General features: G+C 36.3%; 1 protein-coding gene across 1 annotated transcript; it reads left to right on the top strand.

The window, feature by feature from the left end:
* Nucleotides 1-11,635: 11,635 nt before the first annotated feature.
* Nucleotides 11,636-13,906, top strand: LOC110900617. The gene is made up of 2 exons (XM_022147501.1): nt 11,636-11,986; nt 13,814-13,906. Exons 1-2 carry the CDS (start codon nt 11,636-11,638, stop codon nt 13,904-13,906), a joined length of 444 nt encoding a protein of 147 aa, XP_022003193.1.
* The last annotated feature ends 8,636 nt before the right edge of the window (nt 13,907-22,542 follow it).

Here is a 22,542-nt window from a genome sequence, read left to right as displayed (position 1 = left end):
ATAACCACAATCAATTTTGGCTGCAAATTTTGAAATGGAATCTTTTAAGTTCAAAATAAAGCATGGGCAGCCAAACACCTTGAAGTATGAGATCAGTGGTTTGATTTTATACAGAATTTCATAGGCAGTCTTTTTGTGCCTGGGGTTTGTCAAGACTCTGTTCTGGACATAGCAAGCAGTGTTTACTGCCTCTGCCCAGAAAGTTAGTGGCAAACCTGAATCTGCAAGCATGGTTCTGGCAGCCTCAATCAAAGTTCTGTTCTTTCTTTCAACAACCCCATTTTGCTCTGGTGTTCTAGGGATGCTGTACTGCCTTACAATCCCTTTCTTCACACAGAAGGCATCCAACTCCTTATTTTTAAATTCTGTGCCATTGTCACTTCTAAAGATTTTCACTGGACGGTCAAATTGCTTTTCAATCTGTGTCACAAAGTCTTGCAAAATGCCTGCAGTTTCATCTTTAGAGTGCAAAAAGAAAGTCCATGTAAACCTAGAAAAGTCATCAACTATAACCAAACAATATCTTTTCTTTTTAAGGCTCATGACTTGAACTGGGCCAAACAAATCCATGTGTAGCATTTGCAAACACTGGGTTGTTTTGGACTCTTCAATGGACTTGTAAGAACTTTTATGTTGTTTTCCTTTTAAATAGGAAATGCAATGTTCAGGACATGAAAACAATTTTTGTGGTAGGCCTCTTACCAAACCATTTTTTTGAAATTTCTGTTATTGTCTTAAGATTTGTGTGCCCCAGTCTTCTGTGCCAAAGTTCTCTCTCTTTGTTAGAGGCAGCTGAGAAGAGACAGGCATCAGCTCTGGGACACTCTTTAGACATGTCAACAACATAAACATTGCCACTTCTTTGAGCAACAAGTTTAGTTTGACCATTTTTTATTATTGCTTCAATCTTTTTGACCATTTCTGGTCCAACAATCCTACAACAATCTTTTGTGAAGAATGACCCAAACCCTTTGTCACTCATTTGAGATACACTCAGAAGGTTGAATTTCAGATTGTCAATTAGATTGACATTTTCAAATTTTACATTTCCAGATTGCACTGTTCCAGACCCCAGAACTTTCCCTTTACTATTATTTCCAAAGGATATATCACCCCCTCCATGGATTTTAAAGTCTTTGAGGAGGGCTTTACATCCTGTCATGTGCCTGGAGCCTCCACTATCTAGATACCACAGACTATCAAAGCATGCAGAAGCTCCCTGCACATGAAGTAAAAGGATTAGTTCATTAAGGACTCCAAAGCCAACAGGCTTTGGATGGGGATTCAGCAGTGTCTTGCGAACCACTGTTGAGGGTCTTGCCCAATCACCTGCTGATACCCAAAAGGATGCCTATTCACTCTGGGTTTAGAGGGCTTTTTGTAGACCTCATAAACGTGTGGAATCCTTTGGTAAGACTGTTTTTCCTTGCCTTTTCTGAACTGATTAGCAGGAGGTGCATCAGTAACCTGAACATCTCTTTTGACAGATGTTTGGTTCAGCTGTTTTGTGACAGCTGTTTGAACTGGCACAAACAGTAGTTGTTTCTTTGTGAATTTGACCGATGGTGATGCTGATGGACTCAAGGATGTTTTAGCAAGGTACTCATTCTTTTTGATATCAAAGTTTTTGAGATACACACATGCTTGAGTTTTGTGGTTTGTTTTACCACAAACAATGCAGCTTTCAGCTGAAACTATGACACTTGTTTTGTTTATATCATAAGCTTTTAAGTGGAAACAATCTTTTGTTAGATGGTTCCTTTTCTCTCAGAATTCACAGAACAAGTTATCAATTTTTTCTTTCTTCTTCCTCTTTTCAGACTCCTTTGCAGCAGAGGTTTTAACCACTGCTGGGATGTCCTTAAGAGGAATGACTTTAGCTTTTGGAGCTTTAACACCATCAGTTGATGTAAAGTCCATTGGCTTGAAATTTTCAAGAATATCACACTCATCAGACCATTTTGGTTTAAATTGATGATTTTCAATCTCCTCAAAAGCGGAGGGACCCATTGGTCTGTCAAGTGTGATTTTGTTACCAAGTTTGTCAGTGATTTTCACTTCTTGGCCATTCTTGTTTGTGGGGATGAACTCAGTAGTTACATCAGTGGTTGAAACAGATTTTTCAAAAGCAGTGTTTTCATCATCATATTTTCTATAACCAACCCCAAATTTCACATTGCTTTTTATCTGTTTCTCAAGCATAACCTCATACCCTTTGCATGATTCCACCCGTCTCTCACATGTGATCTGGGTGGGCTCTAACTCCTTTTTGCATCCTTGGTATTTTTCTATCAAGGTTTGGAGTTGGGTTTTGGTTATGCTTTGCTCTTCTTTCATGCTGCAAATCTCTTTCTCTTTTTCAGCCAATTTGTTTTTAAGTTCTTTTATAGACCTTTCAAATATGACTTCATCAGATAAGATTTTATCACGAAGGTTTTCATTCACCTCTTTGATGTTAGCAAAAGCAATAATGCAATTGTCAGAACACAGTTTTTCAAGAACTTGAGGTGATACCTTTGCAGCAGCCATCATTGCACAATCACATTTAGGATTTTCCTCATCTTCAGCTCTCTCTTCTATCTCACCTGTCTTTTCTTCTTCGGACCATGGATCTGTCAGTGGTTCAATCAGGGTGCCTGAACTTTCTTCCACCAGTACTTCATTTTCCACAGCAGTGACCACTTCTTCAATCACCTCATCCACTATTTCAGAGGTCAGCTGTTCCTCTTCATATTCAACCTCCTCCTGAATTGACTTTATTGCCATCAAACAAAATTTATCATGAGAAGAAACATTAGAAGCATAGAGTGCAAAATTTTCATCACTAAGGTCCTCAGGCATACTGCTCCAGTCAACAAATTCTTGAGTAAAGAAACTTTGTTGATCTGGTTGTTTTGCAACTGGAGCAGTGGTTTGTGGTGCAGGTTGCACTTGTGCCTGGGGAGCAGGGGTTTGAACATATTGGATCTGTGGAGCAGCTGTTTGGACATAATGCACTGGCACAGGAGCAACAGCATAGTAAGCAGCGTTCACATGTGCTGCTGGGGCATATTGGGCATAGTGCACAGTGTTTTGATTTTGAGGTCTAGGATTTGAACTAGGGTGAGTGATTATGGGACCAGTTGTTTGACTCATACACTCTCTAGCAAAATGTCCTAACCTGTTACACTTATAACACTTGATTTTCGATTTATCCAACCCAACCCTTAGATTCCCATGCAACCCTGGGAATTTTCGCCCTGTTCTTTTATAAAACTTGCTAGTTCTAACACTTAGCAAGGCCAGTTGGTGCAAGATGTCCATTTCCTCTAGATCAGTGGGGTCGAAATGTTGTAGATCATTGAGTTCAAAGCTCAAATTGTCTGACATTTGGTTTTCATTAGCAGTGAATGCATAACCTGTAGAGTGAGGATCAGGGTTGTTAAAATTTGCACCAGAAGTTATGTCAATGAAGTGATCATAACCCTGATCCTTACCACTACCACCAGATTCTTCTTGACCCAGAAGAGCAGTGTTACCGAATGAATAATCATCAATGGTTTTCCCTGACTCTTGTAACTTCCTTTTCTGGTGCAACTCCCTTTCGTAGGTCAGGAGTCGACCATGGAGTTGGGTCAAGGTCAGATCCTTGAACTTAGGTGAATTTCGGGTGACAAAAGCTATTGTGTCCCATTTGTCTGGCAGTGACCTGAGGAACCTGCTGTTTTGAGTTGAGTTTGTAAAAGTGGTTTTAACAAGCCTCAGTTCACTGATGAGACAACTAAAATGCTCAAATTGTTGTGTCAGTGATTCACCTTTAACATGACAAAATGTTTCATACTGTTGGTTCAGTATTTCCCTATTGTTTTCTATGACTTCTTCGGTACCTCCAAACTGTTCCTTAAGCGCGTCCCACAACTCTTTGGCATTGTCACAATGTAACAATCCAGCATATATTTCATTGGGCAGCGCTGATGCTATGATACTAAACGCTTTAGCATCTAGTTCAAATTTTTGATAATCCGTTTCAGTATAATTTTCAACAGGTTTTGGAACTTGTTTCTTAGCATCTTCAGCGCTTGGCACTGTAGGAACATGAGCACCAAAGATGACAGACTTCCAACAACCTGTGCTTTGTTGAGCGAGGATGTGACCCATCCTCCTCTGCCAGATGTTGTACTCATTTCTTTTTAGCATAGGTGGTTTAAAAAGAGAACCAATGTTGTTTTTATCGTCCTGAGATTGTGACGTCATTCTTGTTGTTTTACAGGTATTGAGAAATCAACTTTAATGGTGATTAATCCTTACTCTGTTTTTCAACGACGAACAAACGATCAGTATCAACTGTTTTAAGCTGAACTATTTACGTCAAAATGATTGTTAAATCAAATTTGATTGTCCAAGCTCTGATACTAATTGTTGGATCTGAGTTTGATTTTGATTGTATTTTATGTTTGAAAATAAGATGAAGATGGATGGGTGTGCAGCGGAAATTATAATGAAAACAAACGTTGCATACAATCAAACGAGAGTAATACTTTTATCAAACATCTTTACACAGAGAACCGAAAGATTGAATTTATTTCAACTACGATTACAATGATTGATGTAAGGATGCAAACTCCCCCTCAGCCAGAGCTCAGTAGTTTGTTCGTGCAAAGAAGACGAATGATGCAAAGAGCTAATAGAACAGTACAAAATACTGAACTATTTATAGGCACTTGCAAACTACTGAGCATCTTTGCTGACGTTACCATGAAAATGACATCTAACCTCCTAACAAACTCTAACCTCTGATCTATACAGACACTGCTTGTGTTAACTACTGCTAATACATTCTATTACAAAACAGACTTTAGAACAGCTGCTGCAACCTTCTACTGCTGTGAACCCAGCAGCACTTGTCCGGATCAGCAGTGCTTGACTCAAGGCAGTAGATTGAATCAGCAGGACTTTAGTCTTCCATCAGATCTTTAGTTGAGCAGCAGTTATGGGTCAGTAGTTTAGCAAGATCAGCAGATAGGAGGTCATCAGCAGTTGTAATCACTTTCAAGGGGAGAGATTTGTATATAAGCATCTGCTTATTCAGAATCCACTACTCTGATCCAGTTTTGGCATTAATTATCTGTTCCTCTGATAGGGTTCAATCCCAACAACCTTCACCCCAAACGCTCAGATCATAGCATTGTCTGGCTTTGTGGTAATCATCACTCCTTCTAAAAGCTGGATTTGACTTTGAGGCACTATGGTCAAACCTGCACCACTTATTACCAACATTTTGTGAATTTTCATTTTTAAATTTTGTAATTTTTTATAATGATTGGATGACTTATCTGATGAGCTTTTATTTTCATTTTTAGGATTTTTCAAATTTTTATCTTTTTGTTTCTGTTCTGCATTCTTCTTAACATGTTTTTGCTTTGAGCATTCACCTATTTCAGTAGATTGCAAAACAGTCTTTTGAAATTTTTCTTGTAAATCTAAAAATATTTTTCTTTTCTTTTCTTTTTCATCATCAGATTTGTCATCACAATCTTCAATTTTGACTTTGTCAAAACTTGTGACCTTGTCACTTATTGGAACTGAGTTGATTGGTTTTGGACAGGGAAAATTCAACCTATCTGATGAAGTCACAAAACCTTTCAACTTCTTTTCAAGTTCATCAATCTTGATTCTTGAATTCTCAGCTTCATTTTCAAGCTGAGATATTCTTTCAAGATGAGACTTGATTGATTTTTCATTTTCAATTTTAAGATTTTCAAGAACAGATTTTTCATTTTCCAAGACTTTTAACTGTTCTTGAAATCTTGTTTCATTCTCTTTTAGATTTTTGTTTTCCAGTTTTATCCAAAAATCTTCATCTTCTGAAGATTTTCTTTTGTTTTCAAAAACTTTTTCATTTTCTTTCAAAGTTTTGTTTTCTGATGTCAAACTGTTTAAATCATTCAACAGTTTATCATTCTTAGATTTTAGCTTTTCATAGTTCAAGCATAACTCCAAAATCCGTTCATTATCAGCCTTCTTTTTGATCTTCAAAGTATCGTTTTCCAATGTCAAACTCTCCACCTTCTTCAAGAGTTTCACACTGTCTGCTTCTGATTTTTCGCATTCAGAGCATTTTCCTTTCATCTTTTCACCTTCAGCTTCTTTCTTTGTTTCCATTTTGTATGTACCTGCGCAAAAAATTTTAACAAAATCAAGAGGATTCGAACTTTCATCAATATAACAACCCCTCTTAATATCGTATCTCATATTATTTTTTGTTGCAAGACACACATCGATTCGTTTTCTCATTTCAATGATTACATTCAAATCTATCTTTCCTGATTCTTCTTTTATTTCATCCAATAATTTCCTTTTATTTGAATTTTCATGAAGCCTATGATTTGTTATTGTATTAATGAAACTTCTTAAATCATAGCGTGATAAACTAGAATCCCGTTTCAGTCCATTCACGAATTTATCCCACTCCAAAGGTAAAGCATCAACAAATTTTAAAATGCGTTCATCATTTGAATGCCAAACCTTATGTTTTTCTAATTTGATGATTAACTCATAAAACCTTTCTTTCAACATCTCCATCGATTCATTCTTCATACACAAGAAATTTTCGTATCTTTTTACATAAACATCCTTACCATATTTCATCTCATACCAAGCTTCCTTAGTCCAGTTATTCAAATTTTCAAGATTCTTGTTTTCTTGTTCATCAAACATTTTTGCCAAATTTTGAATAATCAAACAAGATCACTCAAAATAATAATCACAATGAACACTCGAGCGAAATCAAAACTATCAGCTATTGTGACAAATAAGCGGACCAGGTTATGTCCAAATAGGCGGACCTGGTAAGTATCAGTTCGAGCGAACCTACACTTGTTCAAATGAGCGAACTGAATTATGTTCGGATGAGCGAGTCTACAAGGTTCGTTCGAGCGGATCAGGTTATGTACTAATGAGCGAATCAGGTAATATCCGTTCGAGCGGACCTGATGAGCGAATCTATTACTTGAACAGATGAGCGAACTTGAAAATTATGTTCGAGCGGACCAGAATATGTCCGTTCAAGCGAACCTAACAACAAAGTTGTCTGAAAAAGCGGACCAGATTGATTATTACAAGCGAACCTGTTGTGTCTTTCGAGCGAATCTCTCGAAGTCCGTAAAAGCGAACCTCACAATTTACCCAATTTTAACCATTTTTAAGCCGAGTTTTAACCTAAAACTTTCTAGGGTTTGTTAATTGTATGTTTCGCACGTAATACTCAAAAATCAGACAATTTCAACGGTAGGAACCATTTCAAATCGAAAAAGTATGAAAGAAAGAGAGTAGAAATCAGAGAATTTGGTAGAATCAAGCTGTAGTAGTATGAACTCCTCGTCCTGAGCTCTGATACCACTTGTTGGACCGTTGTTTCGACCCTGAAAAGTCAGTCAAGGCAGTTCATCTTCACGTATGAAGGCAGAATCAACATAAATGAAGTTACAACAGCTATTCCTTTCTAATTTCTTCTCTTTTATTGCTTTCTGATTACAATTTGACAGAGTTCCGTTCCACAAGCAATGGTCTAGGTCCGCCCTAATGAACACAAGTGAACAGGTATATATAGGAGTGAGTGGTTCGCTCATATGGACTGCCATATGAGCGGACCTACTACAATATCACATAAGCGAACCTTACCTGTTGACACGATAAGCGAACCTATTCAAGACCCTATGAGCGGACCTACTATAAACATGTACATAAAAGCGAACCTATCAACATAAAACCTAATTTTGACATTCCAGACCCTATGTTGACCTATCTTGACCTAAGACTTGATGTAGACGAAGTCAACAGACATTCCGTGCACTAACAGAAAGAAATAACCAACGTAAGTTATGGATAACGAGTCAAAGATTTTGATTCGCGTAAGGTATGTGCAAAGGTTATGTTTTCTTTTAAGTAGGGGCTTATAGCTCGGCTAGAGAGGGATATGCCAGAAATGGGTAGTTGGTAGACATATGGACAACATGTATTTTACAATTGAAATTCTGAACAGTTAAACAAAGTAAGTGATAGTTATTAAGTAAGTAATAGTAAAATTAGCATGAAGTATTTGATTTACTATGTAGATAAAACCGTTGAAAGCTATTGTAGTAGTAAGAAACCTTAGTTGAAAGAAATAAGCTTTGAGCAAGTTACGTGATAGATATGTTACAAAGTGACTCTTGCGGGTCAAAATGAATGACGGGCTACGACCCGAACAATAACTTAAGTATGGACGGGAAGGGTAAATTTTGCAAGAAGTACTGAAAGGATGTATTAAAGTCCTTGTATGTAAGCATAAATGGAAAGAAGTACAATAAAGGACCGATGAAATAATTAACAAAATGAAAGAATTGTGGGTGTTTAAAACACTATACATAATAAATTGGAAAGAATGTAATAATGACAAGTACCGATGGAAAATGCTACCTTTGATGCTAGGCTTGTTGGCCATGTTCATTTAAACAAGATATTGTTAGAAGGATGCCCATGAGCGGAAGCCCATTCATGAAAGGAAGGGATCGAACCGGCCTTGACACGGACTCATTCAGAAGCGGGCGAATCCGGTTTGCAGATCATTAATTTATGGAATGAAGGCGAGGTTAGTAAAATGATTAAATTCTAGATTGAACGGTAAGAATCTGTAAATTATTTGTACATATGAATGAAATGAAAGGTAGGACTGTTAGTGCAATATGTCTATTGACTTCGTCTTGTATCGAGTCATGTAATAGGATTGGATAGGATAATCAGTGCTCGAGGTGCGAGAAATAGATTTTAGTGGAAATGTAGGTGATTCCGCTTGAAACAGCCAAAAGCCATTTAAAGCGGAACCTCACCGTCTACATATAGAGTTGTTCCGTTCATTTGGAGCAGAATCACAGAGTTAGTCATTGTTTCGATAACGAAGTGTTGCCGAATTGTCTCCAGGTGCTGTAAAGATTATTAGATCAATATACGAGACATTTATATTGAATTGAGCATCTGTGTCATTGATTCCGCCTTTGATTCGGATTAACAACTCTTCTGATCGACTCAATCGGGTCATACAACGATCCTACAAGTGGTATCAGAGCACAGGAAGAAGAGTTTAGCTCAATTGCATCAGTTTTCTGACATCTACACCTTCTTTTTCAAACTGGACAAGATTTCATGGTCAAAATGGATTGAATTTTTCACCGAACATGCAAAACAGTATTTTAACAAAGCCTTGAGAATTTGAGACCGAAATACAGATTAAAAATGACAAAAACTGGACAAAAAGCTTATTCCGCTTGAACGAACAAACAGATTTCGCTTGAAAAATTCAGCTGATTCCGCTTCAAGTGGTTATTCCGCTCGAAAATAGAACTTGATTCCGCTTCAAATCTGCTATTTCGCTTGAAAGTCAATCAGATTCCGCTTCAAGTAGTATTTCGCTTGAAGTTGTCATTCTGATCTCGCTTGAATTAGTATTCCGCTTGAAGAATAGCTGTGATTTCGCTTGAAGTGTCATCCAAGTGATTTCGCTTCAAAAGTGTTTCCGCTTGAATTTCCTATTTCGCTTGAAAGAGGATTTTTCGTGTCGAGATCATTTCACGTCAATCGAGTGTCAGTTTGTTTCAGATTGTTTAATATTGTTTGTACTGATTGTGTTTGTTTGACTGTGTATCTCCAGGATATTCAAGAATTTCAAATCATGGCTGAAGAATTCTACAATACATCTTTCAATGCGTTTACATCCGAATCTTCCGAGATTACAACCGTTACACCAAAAACCATCACAAAAGCAATTAATGAGAACATCAAGCATGATAATTTATATGGAACACACTCAAAGCCACCAACTCTAGAAAGCATTGAGGATTATACTTGGTGGAAATAACGGTTTCTCAACTGGGCAAAAGCGTATGCACATGAGAGCTGGTTTTGTATGGAATTTGGATATGAAAGACCAAAAGATGATAAAGGCGAAGATCTTCCATTCAAGAAATTAACCAAAGAAGATAGATCGGAATTTGAAGCTGAACAGAGAATGATTGCTTTGATCCAGTCGGCAATTAGAAATGATATTTTTGCATTGCTTAATCATGATGGGTCATCGAAATCTGTTTGGGAAGCTTTACGAGTTAAAGCTGAGGGGGGTAAACAGATTAAAAAGAACAAAATTGCTTTATTAAAGAAAGAATTCGATCTATTTGATAGCATTAAAGGAGAGACAGTGAGGCAAATGATTGAGAGGTTTTGCCATTTAAAAATTGAACTTGAGAGATTTGAGATTGTGAAAACAAGAGAAGAAATTATTGACAAAGTGATTGAAGCGTTACCACGAGCTGATCAGTGGAAAACGTTTGTTTTTATCTTAAAAAATGATGCTTTGTATGATACAATTTCTCTTGATACATTATTTGAAAAGATTGAAACTCATGAGCTTGAATTGCAGAAACAGAACAAGATGAGCAGTTCTTCACATCAACAGAATGTTGGCCTGTACTACAAAGGAAGTTTACCTTCGGTGAAAGCTGATAGTTCACCAAAGACAGCATTCAGTGGTGAGAGGATAAAAGAGCCACAGAATAGCTCATCAAGTTATGATACAGGTTATCATTCATCAGCTTCAAAATCAAGTTCTGATGAAGCAGAGGAGATTCTGTGCAACATTGCTCTCAAACTGAAGAATTCTCCGTCGATGAGCATCAATGCAGCTAAACAACAAATGAGTTTTCTTGCATCTGTTCTGGAATCGTATGAAGGTCTTGTAGCTGGCAAAATTGCAAACTCAGAGTTAACCAAAGAAGACTACGACCAGATTGATCCGGAAGAGATGGAGCTCAGTGACATCCGCTGGTGTTTAGCCAGTTGTATTCGCAGAGCTCAGAGATATTTGGAAATTACTGGGAAACAATCTCTTGGAGGTGCATCAACAAAACTTGGATTTGACAAATCCAAAGTGACCTGCTTCAAATGCAAGCAGAAAGGTCATTTCAAGAGAGAATGCACTAATTCTGCAGTTGGTGGAAATGAACATCCGTTCAATGATGATTACTACCGAAAGGTGATCTACCACCGTAGCAGAGAAGAGCCAAAGATGATTGAAGATAAACCAGAGAAAAATCAAGAGCTTGTTTTGTAATTCAAGATGATGAAGGTTTTGACTGGAGCGAGATTTGTCCAGAAGAATATCGTTTGGAGAATGTTCGAAAAACAGCTCATGGCAGAGCTATGACAGAGAAAAGACAGTTTGTTTTAGTTGCTAAAATTAAAGAAGAAAACAAAGAAGAAAAACGCACAACTGAGACAAAAGAGAAAACCAGAGAAGAAATTCAAAGCAAGAAAACTTATCGAGAAAGAAACATTGCTTTGAACAGAATGGATGAGATGCAAGAAGAATATGAAAGTGCTGTCAGTAACAAGAGATGGGATAAGAAGAGAGAGTGCTACATCAACAGAGAAGGAGAACCAGTTGTTCCGAAGAAAGACATAATCTTTGAAGATGTTCTTCTCATAATTCCTTCAAGAGCCGAATACTATAGAAATGTGTTGAAAGATGACACATATGCAAAAAGGCATGAAAAGGAAATCAGATATGCCATGACATCGTGTCTGAGAAAAAGAGATGAAGAGAGAATGAAGAGAGAATGAAGTGAGAATGAAGAAGAGTGTTGAAGAGATGGTAAACAATCTGAAGAAAACTGCTGAAGAGGTTAAAGCTGAAGCTGTTGAAGTTGAGGTTGTGAAGGAAATCAAAGTTGTGAAAGTTGAAGATTTGAAAGTTGTTGAGACAGAAAAGATTGAAGAAAAAGTTGAGGTGAATGAAGAAGTTGAGAAAGCTGTTACTGAAAAACAGCAAGTTGGAGAAGATGAGAAGAAAACTGGAAGTTTGACTGAGGTAAAGATTGAGAATTTGAAGTTTGCTAGTGATGAAGGTGCTGGTGATGAGAAGAAGGAAGAGCTAAAGCAGACAGAGGCAGCTGAAAACACTGAAATGCCAATCACTGAGGTAAATTCTCATTCTGAAATCTTAAAACCGATTGAACAGTGCAAGAAATGCATGGAAACATGCAGAGCTTGTACTGAAAAAGATGACAAGTTTGGAACAAGAGATCTTGAATTCACAAAAATCGAAAACATTTTCAAAGAAAAATGCAAAGAAATGCTAGAAAATGAAAAGGTTTTAAAAGAAAATGATGAAAAACTTTCAGAAAAATATAAAAAATTAGAAAAAGAAAATGTAATTTTATAGGAAAATGTTTTGAAAAAGACAGAAGAATGTGATCAAAAAGAAAATGTTTGTCAAGAAATGAAGAAAGAATATGACTCAATGAAATTGGCATATCACATTACAAAAGAGTCATATGAAAAAGTGAAAGATGAAATGAAATTTGCTCAATCAAGAATGAATTACCTTTCTGAAACAACTAAAGAGCTTAAACGAATGTATGAAATAAAACAAGGTGTTGTTAATTCCTATATTGAGGATGTTTCTAAGCTAAAGCGACAAATTGCTGATTTAGAAAAGGACAACAACAAGTTAAAAAGTTATCACGTGTCGTCATATGTGCTTGAGCGAATTTTCAATATAAAACTGGGAGATGGTGAGTCTGAGCAAAACAAGAAAGGCATTGGCTCAGAGTTTCATCAAGTTCCACCACCGGAAAAGTTTGCATTTTATGATGAAGAAAAGGTTGAAAAAGCTTTCAACCTGGTAGATCAATTGCCAGATAACATTGACATAACCTATTCCAAATCTGATGATTCTAGTGATTCAGAGGTGGTAGGTAAAGTCGTTGAAAGTTTTTTGAAAGAAGAGTCAGTTGAATCAGGTAAGTCTGAATCACAAGATGAAAATGAAGGTAATTTTCATGATGGTTATCTGAAAAACACAAAATCTGAGAAAAATCTGAATGATGATTCAAAAGGATTGGTTTATACCATGATTGGATCGGACAAATTATTCTTAGATGTTGTATTCCCGATTCAGAATGTGATTTCAGAAAAGATTGACAAAGTTTTCAAGATGGTTGAGATTGAAAAATCTGAAATTCCAAAGTTTGCTGGAAAATGTCACAAAACTTTTTATAACAAACCTGGTTTCAAAAAGAAAAACATGAAGGCTGGGTTGGGTTATAAAAAGAAACAAAATTGGAAGAAAAATGAAGTGCCAAATTATCAGGCAAAGATGAGTTTTGTTCATGGAGCAACGTCAGAAGAAGAAAAAGAACTAAAATTTAGACGACAGTCTAATGACGAGTTCTTAGCTCAAAAGAAAAAGCAACAACCACAGCTCAAAGATGTGTCCAAGAGAACATGTTTCAAATGTGATCAAATAGGCCATCGTGCACGAAAGTGTCCAAATTTGAAACCTGTTGATGTTGAGATGAAAAAGTCTGATGGTGTTCAAAAACAAAAATCTGAGAATGTAAGACAAAGGTCAACCAGATTTGATTCAAAATAAACTTAGAGGTACAACACAAACAAGTTTGCTTCGAATCAAAATTGGAAATCAAACCAGAATAGGTTCGATTCAAGACAGACCTGCAATTCTCACACACCCAGATTCAGAACAAGGCAAAGTTGGAAAACATCAGTTGATATGACAAAACCCCAAGAGTTTTGGAAACCAAAAATTGCTGTTCTAAAACAAAGTGTTCAAAAAGATTCACATTTTTACAAACGAGGTACTCCGAAAGCTCAAACATGGTCTGTTAAGAAGCAAGTGACTTTGGTAAAAGATGAGAAATTGCATGATGCATATTGTGTTGAAATGCCTAAGGTCAAACAGACCTGGGCCAAATTGTTCAAGTATATGAATGCTTTGAATGTGCAGGTGCTCAACAAAAGCAAAGACTGTGAGAATGCAAACTGGAGCAGCCTGGCACATGGAGAGAAAGAAGAGGCTGCTGGATCCTGTGTTGGTTGAAACAGGGAGTTTATTTGTTTTTCTGGACATAAATAAACAATATTTTCAAAAACCCTAAAAATTTGAAAAATTAAAAACAAAAAATATGTTTTAGTTTGTTAAAAACTTGAAAAACCAAAAATATGTTTGTTTTTAATTTTTGTCAAAAACAAAAAATTAAAAAAATATGTGTTGATTGAATATGCCGAAACCCTCACGGCGGAACAAACATGATTACTTTCACAAGATTGAAAAACGTTTTCAAACTGTCGAAAATCAATGGGTTGTAAATCATGGGGGTACTTTATGTTAAATTTTCTGCAAAACAGAGCATACTTACCAGAAAATGGATGTCGAAACAAAGCCATCAGTATCGGTTTGTCAAAATTTTTGTATGCTTTTGCATTTTAGGGGGAGAAAAATTGTCATAAAATACAAAAACATTATAAAATTTGAAAAAGCCAAAAACATGATAAAATCCAAAATTTGAGTTTTTGTGTATAAAGAGGAAATGATAGTACACCAGTAGACAGTTACAGTATGCTAAAGAAATGTAATGATTAAATAGTATTAAACAGTCTCACTGATGATATGTCGATAGGTTTTTATACATTTAGTAATTTTTTTTGGGATATAAACCTAAGCAAGTTTGAATCTTGCTTATTTCGTGGGGAACACTACTTGGATATATAGGTAACCCCTGAAATCTTGTTTGAAAGACCCCTCTTTCTGAGATACTAGGTCTTTATGCTTAGTGATATCTGGGGTATTATTCCGGGACTTCTGCTGAATGGAAGTTCTGACCTAGTTCCCGAATAATACTTTTCGCATTGCTTGAAATACAGCGTCGCCTTCAGCAAAAATGATGAAACAATAAACTGATAATCATTGCTGTGAAGAAAAGATCCTCTAAAGGGGACACACCTAAAGTCGAACCATCATCTCTCTGCTGAACGAAAGTTCTGACCTGAGCTCTCACGGTTTCGCACCTAACCCCTTACAAATATCATCTAGGTATATTCACCTGTAAGACTGAATATTGGGATCTGGATACGGGAGTATATTCAAGAGGTGGGACACATGAATGAGTTTAAGTTCTTAAAACACCTAATTCGTATCCTGAATCAGTTGAAATTTGTGTGAAAATTTAAGTGGATCAGTATATTGACAATCTAAGTGAATTGTTTAATTCTTAATGTGTAACTAAGCTCAACGGTACTTGTGACTTGTCAAAAACTGATATGATCCTCTGACGCATACTCAAACAAAAATATTGTCTGTAAATATGTTTGTATATATTTCTTTACTGCTTTATATTTTCAGAAAAATACAAAAAGATTTTTGATTCACTTTATTTTCGACAACTGATGTCTGAGATGCTGAGTTTCAAAATCTAAGTAAGCTGATTGTGTTTCTGAAAATAAAACAAGTTCATTAATTTGAATCTTGAATCAAAATTCAAAAATCAAAAACAGTTTGTGATATCTCCAAGGTCATTAGTTTGGACTTGGATGATTAATTGTGAGGATTTTGGATATTTAACACTGCTAAATCTGAAGATTGTTGATAGGGGGAGTGACTTAGAGGAAATTGAATTGCCAGATTATGATTTCTAGAAATTTAAAATGTTGTTACTTACAAATGTATGAGTGTTGTAGATGTTGTACCAGACTACGATCCTGACAGCATAGTCTAAGGGGGAGTCTAAAGACGAGCTCAAAGCAAGGGGGAGCTTGTAACCGGAAAGCTAGGTGTCGATCCCTAAAGCACGGAAGCTTGATAAAAGGGGGAGCCTGAAGAAGCTGAAGAAAATATGAAGATTGATGGATGCTTGCAGTATTAGACAATTTGGGAAAAGCATGAAGACTGATCAAGACTGAAGATGTGTCATGATAGAGACTCGACACTGAAGACTTCGTCAATATCCAAGGGGGAGTCTGTTAGTGCAATATGTCTATTGACTTCGTCTTGTATCGAGTCATGTAATAGGATTGGATAGGATAATCAGTGCTCGAGGTGCGAGAAACAGATTTTAGTGGAAATGTAGGTGATTCCGCTTGAAACTGCCAAAAGCCATTTCAAGCGAAATCACATTAATAGTGATTCCGCTTGAAAATTTCTTGGTCATTTCAAGCGGAACCTCACCGTCTACATATAGAGCTGTTCCGTTCATTTGGAGCGGAATCAAAGAGTTAGTCATTGTTTCGGTAACAAAGTGTTGCCGAATTATCTCCAGGTGCTGTAAACATTATTAGATCAATATACGAGACATTTATATTGAATTGAGCATCCGTGTCATTGATTCCGCCTTTGATTCGGATTAACAACTCTTATGATCGACTCAATCGGGTCATACAACGATCCTACAAGGACAAATGTGGTATGGTATGAAATAACCGACTACCAATGGTCATCTTTAGAAAGTATTTATGTTATTAAGAGGATGATTTAAGGACCTTGAATGAAAACTTGGAACTAGTTGATTAATGCTCGTATTGTGCTCTTGCACGACATGCCGGGTTAATATAATGAAGTAGTGTGAAAGATTAAATACAAGGTTACACATAAGGTTGTAAGTAGTCCAAGTAGCGATAGAAATGTAGATTAATGATTAATCCTCATGACAAGTACGAACAATGAGATATAAAAATGATAGTTATGTTGGAATATTGATACTTGGATATTTGCGGTAATGCGTACTATTATATGCTCACTTCACATAGGGACATGAAAGAAATTAAGAGCAACGTTAGTAACAGAATGTAGCGTTTTGCTCTAGATAAGCGGAATGAAATAATAATTATCCAGCGATAACTTTTAAATCCAAATGAATGTTAGTAAAATTGAGTATGTAAATGGCCTAAATTTTTGTGTGTTAGCGAAAGAACGTAGAAAGGGAGCTAGTTTCAAATTATGGAATATGGGATGTGTGACAAACATCAATTTCTCACAACATACTCATGTAAGTCGGTCAATGTAATCTGAATAAATGAGCGAACGAAGGGACGGATTATAGAAGTAATGAAAGAGGTTTCGAGGACGAAACCTTCTTTAATGAGGGGTAGATTTGTAACACCCCAAAAACTCGAATTTTTCAGTTATTAGTATGGTACCACATTTAAAAGAAAGAAATGAAATAACTATGTTATTAAACCCAGTTTAATTTCTAACAAAACAACCAAAGGAAGGAATTTGCTATAATTGTGATCAAGTAATAACTAGAGGGACTAAGGTTGTCAAAAAGGGGAAAGGTTATGTTTAATTAAAGAAAATAAAACTAAAACCCAAAAACACAGACTGAGTGTGTTTTGGGCGTCGATGTGCGACCAGGAGAGGAGAAGAAAGGGGGTCAAACCCTAGATCACAAAATCCATCAAACCGAAAGGGAATTTAAGGGCTAAACGAATGCATGAACAAAGAAAGTCGATTACCTAAGTGTTTCTAACATCAAGTAAGTCGAATTTGGTGTTTTGATGATGTTTGATTAAGTAGGTTTTGTGTAATCCGAAAATATAGTGTAAGATTGAACATGAATGTTTGTTATAATGAATGTGTAGATGCTAAAATATGTTTAATTTTGACTATGATGATGATTTGGGAAAAACCCACTTGTAGTAGTAGTGAAGATGATGATAAAGATGATCATTCATGTTCAATAGATGTGTATTGTTGATGAATGATGATGTATTTTATGTTAATTTGATGATACTTGTTGTTTATGACAATGGATGTTATAGGTTATTGATTTAAATCTAAATTAAAGTGAAAGTTATGTGAAGAATTAGTAGGAACAATACTTTAAAAGCTTGTAAATAATGTCTTACAAATGCGAAACCCGCCAAGTGTTTGATTAAATGCCTAAACCAAAATTAAAGTGAGATTTTGAAAGATTTGCCATGTGTAACACCTCGTAAAATCACGTCCAATGATATGTTGACACGTGTACTAAACCTTAGTAAAGTCAAACATTGAATTTGAAGGGCTGTTTTTGCGAAAAATCGAAAACTTTGATTATGGAAGGACTAAAAGTCAACATGCTTAATCTAAGCCTCTGAATGACATTACACGGTGTTCCTATTCACATATGAGCCACTTGTTGATCGAGAGTAGTCGTTTTCTTAATTAATTGAAAGTTTGCGCGATGAGGGGTTAAAAGCGTCAACATGATAATTCTTACCTCTGAGTGACATTTTAACAAACCGGGAGCTTCATGATGTTTGATTATACTCTCGGGAATGCCAAATATTGGCCGTCTAAGGCTTTTATGCCTATAAGTGACGTTACGCGCAACTTTGCAAGTTAGAGGGACTAAAAGCCTCAATATGTTTAATTATACCTCATAATAACCTTTTTACGAACCCGAAGCATCTTGATGTGTAATAATACTCTCAAGAATGCCTAATATGGATTAGATAAGGCTTCGATGCTATTAAACGTTGATATGCACAAGTTTGCGCATTAGAGGGACCAAAAGCATCAACTTTTGAATCTACGCCTTTTGGTGACCAGTTAAGCGAACGAGAGCATTGTAATATTTAAGTATATGTTCGGGAATACTCAGTATGGGCCACGGGAGGCTTGGATATCATTGAGCGACATTTCGCGCTACTTTGTGTGATTATAGGACTAAAAGCAACGTCAAGCGAAACTACTCCTTTGAAAGGCCTCTGGAGCGAACCGGGAACTTCGTGACGTTCTGTCATCCTTTCGTGTATGCCGCAGTGGGCCGCTAACATTTTAAACTCATATTATCAGATATATTATAGTTATGTGCTAATTACGTCAACTTCGGAAAGTTGTTTTTGCATAAAAACTCATAAGGGCCTTTCATGGCATAACCTCAAAATACATTCGATGTGAGCCTAGAATCGAGAGTCCACTGGGCTGTCCCTTTTTCGGGTCAATTACAGCAGCAAACACAACTTATATAGCTGTTTCATGGGAAGAATAAAACTCAGGGACAGATTCTACACATTCTGCCAAACTTTGAGTCTAGGCCGGATGCTTTGGCGGGCCGCGTAAGCCCACCTATGCTTCCAACGCGGGCCCCGAAGACAGAACAGCAGCAGTATATTGTTTCTTGTTGCTGGTTTTTGATAAATCTGGGTTCCTACTCTCATAAAAACCATTTTAGTGAAACATGGGACTTATTAACTGATTTGGAAAACCAGATTACACCTGGAATTATCTTGTTATCCCTTCCAACACTTGGCATTCATCCGTGGCTTCCTGAAAACTATAAATAGGGGTTGTTTTCATTAAGCAACTCACACTTCATTCCATTCAATCTATTATATCTCTAATTTTAAGAGGATCCTGGTCAACTTGGGAACCTGCTTCTGTCCTAAGGACCACTCGTAAGTGTTCCTTTCGTGCTTAGTTATTTTGTTTGGCTCTTAATGCTGAAAACTCAAGTGTTTACGATAAACGCTTTGACTTTTAAAAGGTCAAGCCACTGTTCGCAACGAACATGGCTACATGATCGTAATTAGGTAGGTATTAAACCCTAAAAAGGGCACCTCCTAATTACCACGTTTGCTTAGTTAATTCGGGTCAAAGTAATTAAAATAAAAGTCAAACGAGTCGGTTTTTAATTAAAATTCATAACTAATGATATAAAAGCAATAAAATCAGTTTTTTCACTTTAATAACTTGGTAAGTATTAATTGAACATGTTTAGGCATGTTCAACCCGACAATTCTGAGTTTAGGCTCGGTTCGCAACCGAAAGTTGCAAAAGTTGACTTTTGCTTTGACTTTCAGTTTTGACCCGATTTAGCTTAGTTTAGTTATGCCTTAGGATTCCTTAAGGACCATATTATATGTTAGTATAACCCTCTAAGGTTATACAACACGGTTCCATAAAAATCTTAGTTCATTGCATGTTTCCGTTAAATGCTTAAAAGTTGACCGTTATGCCCTTTTACTATTAAAACGAGATTTTTAAAAATGTGAGAGAACAAAAACCTTTATTACTGATATTTAAATACCTCCTAAAAATTTGACATTATTTTATGGTCTAAAATAGAAGTTATGCGCGATATCGTAAAATGAAAGCTTTTTATTAATTAAACGGCATTTTTGGCAGAAAACCTATTTAAACCCAAATTTTTGTTGGTGCAGTTGTCTGTCGACTACATCTTAGTTCGAGTCTTAGGATAGGGCTGATTGTATAGTAAACGATAAACGAGAAATCATGTATTAGATGTAGAACCGCTTATAGGGTAGTTGAGCTGGACCGCTTTTGTGGCATTCATAGTGGACCGCTCATCTGTCACTTGGTTGGATCGCTCATATGGACTTGTCCATATGAGCGGCCCAAGACTCCTATATATAGGTGTCATATGGGCGGTTCCAAAGAGCTGGTGTGTGTGTTTTCGAAGGTGAAAAGGCGAAGTCCTGTCCGATTGTCTCCACGTGCTTGTAAACTGATATATAATCAATAAAGGAGACGTTAAAGTGTGAAATCAAGCTTTACGAAGACTAATTCAATGAATTCCGCCTCTGGATTAGTCTAAGTGCTCTTCTGAACGACTCATCGGGTCAGCAAACGATCCTACATGTGGTATCAGAGCTCAGGAGGAAGAGTTCTTGCTGTTTAGCTCGATTTTCGCTCGAAATTCTCACTTCTACACCTTCTTTTTCTGATTCGGAGAGTTTTCACGGTCGAAATTTACTGAAAATCTCAGGGATTGTGCGCAATAGTACCGTGACAAACCCTGGAAAGTTTCAGATCGAAATTCGAAGTTTTAGTGGATCAAATTGATATTTGAAATGGGATCGCGTTTCTGAACATTGTTGGACCGCTCGAAACCAATTGTTTGGAACCGCTTATCTGTACATTTGAGAACCGCTCATAAGGTCGATTAACTTGAATCGCTCGAACAGACATAGTGTTTGGACCGCTCCAAGTTAAATTGCTTGAACCGCTTATCTGATCAGTGTGTGAATCTCTCGTTCGAACATAGCTTGAACCGCTCATCCGAACAAATTCCCGAACCGCTTATCCAGACAAGGTCTTGGATCGCTCATTTGGACGGATAATTTTTTGGCTCGCTCGAACGAACTATTTCTGGACCGCTTATCTGGATTGGTTCTGAACCGCTTATTTGGAATAGTTTGGATCACTTGTCTGGACCGCTTATTCAAACAAAGTCTGGACTGCTTATACGTTTGACTGTGAATCGCTTATTTGGATATCCCTCGTCTGGTCCGCTTATCTGACAAATTGTTGATTCGCTTTTGTGATCACTAAAGATTTGTCGGAATTTTCGGTAAAATGACAATGAGGTTTGATGTGCAGGAAAACAATGATCTTGAGAGAATGAATAGTTGGTATCGAGGATATATTAGTAGTTCTTATCAGAAAATATCAAAAGAAATTTGGTATGAACGTTTCAAAGGCTTTTTGAGTAAGAAAGATGAAAAATTGGATGATTTGGAGAAACGTTTTGATCGTTTGATACACTATTTGAAAGAAAATCAAATAGTGATAAAAGAAGCTGAGTTGGTATCAAAGTTCGCTAATGGTTTATCAGTTGAATGGGATGATATTTTGAAAAATTTGAGAGAAAATTCTAATTTTTCAAAATTAACTCTGAATGAATTCATCGACGAACTTAAGAATCACGATTATGAAAATTATCAAAAGAAGAGAGAATTATTGGATAAGATAAAAATAAATTTGGAAGATTTGAGTTTAGAAGTGATAAAAGAAATAAACAAAAAAATCAATGTTTGTTTGGGAACAAAAAGAAAATCGGTGTATGATATGAAAAGAGGTTGTTATATTGATGATAATAGAAATCCTCTTGATCTTGTTACAATCTTTGGTGCAGGTACATATAAGATAGAGAAAGAACAAGTGCCGAAGGTTGAAGAATCTGTGAAGCATGAAACTTCAAGCTCTGCAACAGTTTGTTCAAAATGTGACCGCTTCAAGACTGAAAATGACAAACTCTTGAAGAATGCGGAAAGTTTGACATTGGAAGTCAAGAAGCTAGAAGATGTGAAGCAAACTGATGATAAGCAGATTCTTATAGTTCAGGAAAATTGTGAGAAGTTGAAAGTTGAAAATGACAAACTGTTAAGTAATTTGAACAGTTTGACATTTGAAAACAGGAAGTTGAAAGAAAATATAAAGGTTTTTGAAAACAAACAGAAATCGTCAGAAGATGAGGATTTCTGGATCAAGCTGGAAAACAAAAACTTGAAAGCCAGTGAATCAAAATTTCAGGAACAGATAAAAATTTTGGAAAATGAAAAGATTGTTCTTGAAAACTTGAAAAATGAAAATGAAAATTCAATCAAGTCTCATCTTGAAAGAATCTCTCAACTTGAAAGTGAAGCTGAGAATTCGAGGAACAGAATTGATGAACTTGAAAAGAAATTGATCGGTTTTGTGACTTCATCTGACAAGTTGAATATTCCTTGTCCAAAACCAATCAACTCTGTTCCAATGAGTGACAAAGTCACAAACTTTGACAAAGTCAAAGTTAAAGATTGTGATGAAAAATCTGGTGATAAAAAGGAAAAATTTCAGAAAACTGTTCTGCAATCAACTGAAAAGGGTGAATGCTCGAAGCAAAAACCTTTGAAGAAGAAAGCAGAACAGAATCAAAAGATTAAAAATGAGAAAATTGTTCAAAAAAATAGAAA

Source organism: Helianthus annuus, chromosome 13 (assembly GCF_002127325.2).
Source record: "Helianthus annuus cultivar XRQ/B chromosome 13, HanXRQr2.0-SUNRISE, whole genome shotgun sequence".
Taxonomy (NCBI): domain Eukaryota; kingdom Viridiplantae; phylum Streptophyta; class Magnoliopsida; order Asterales; family Asteraceae; genus Helianthus; species Helianthus annuus.
The sequence above is the reverse complement of the archived record's forward strand: the minus strand, read 5'-3'. Positions and strand labels throughout refer to the sequence as shown.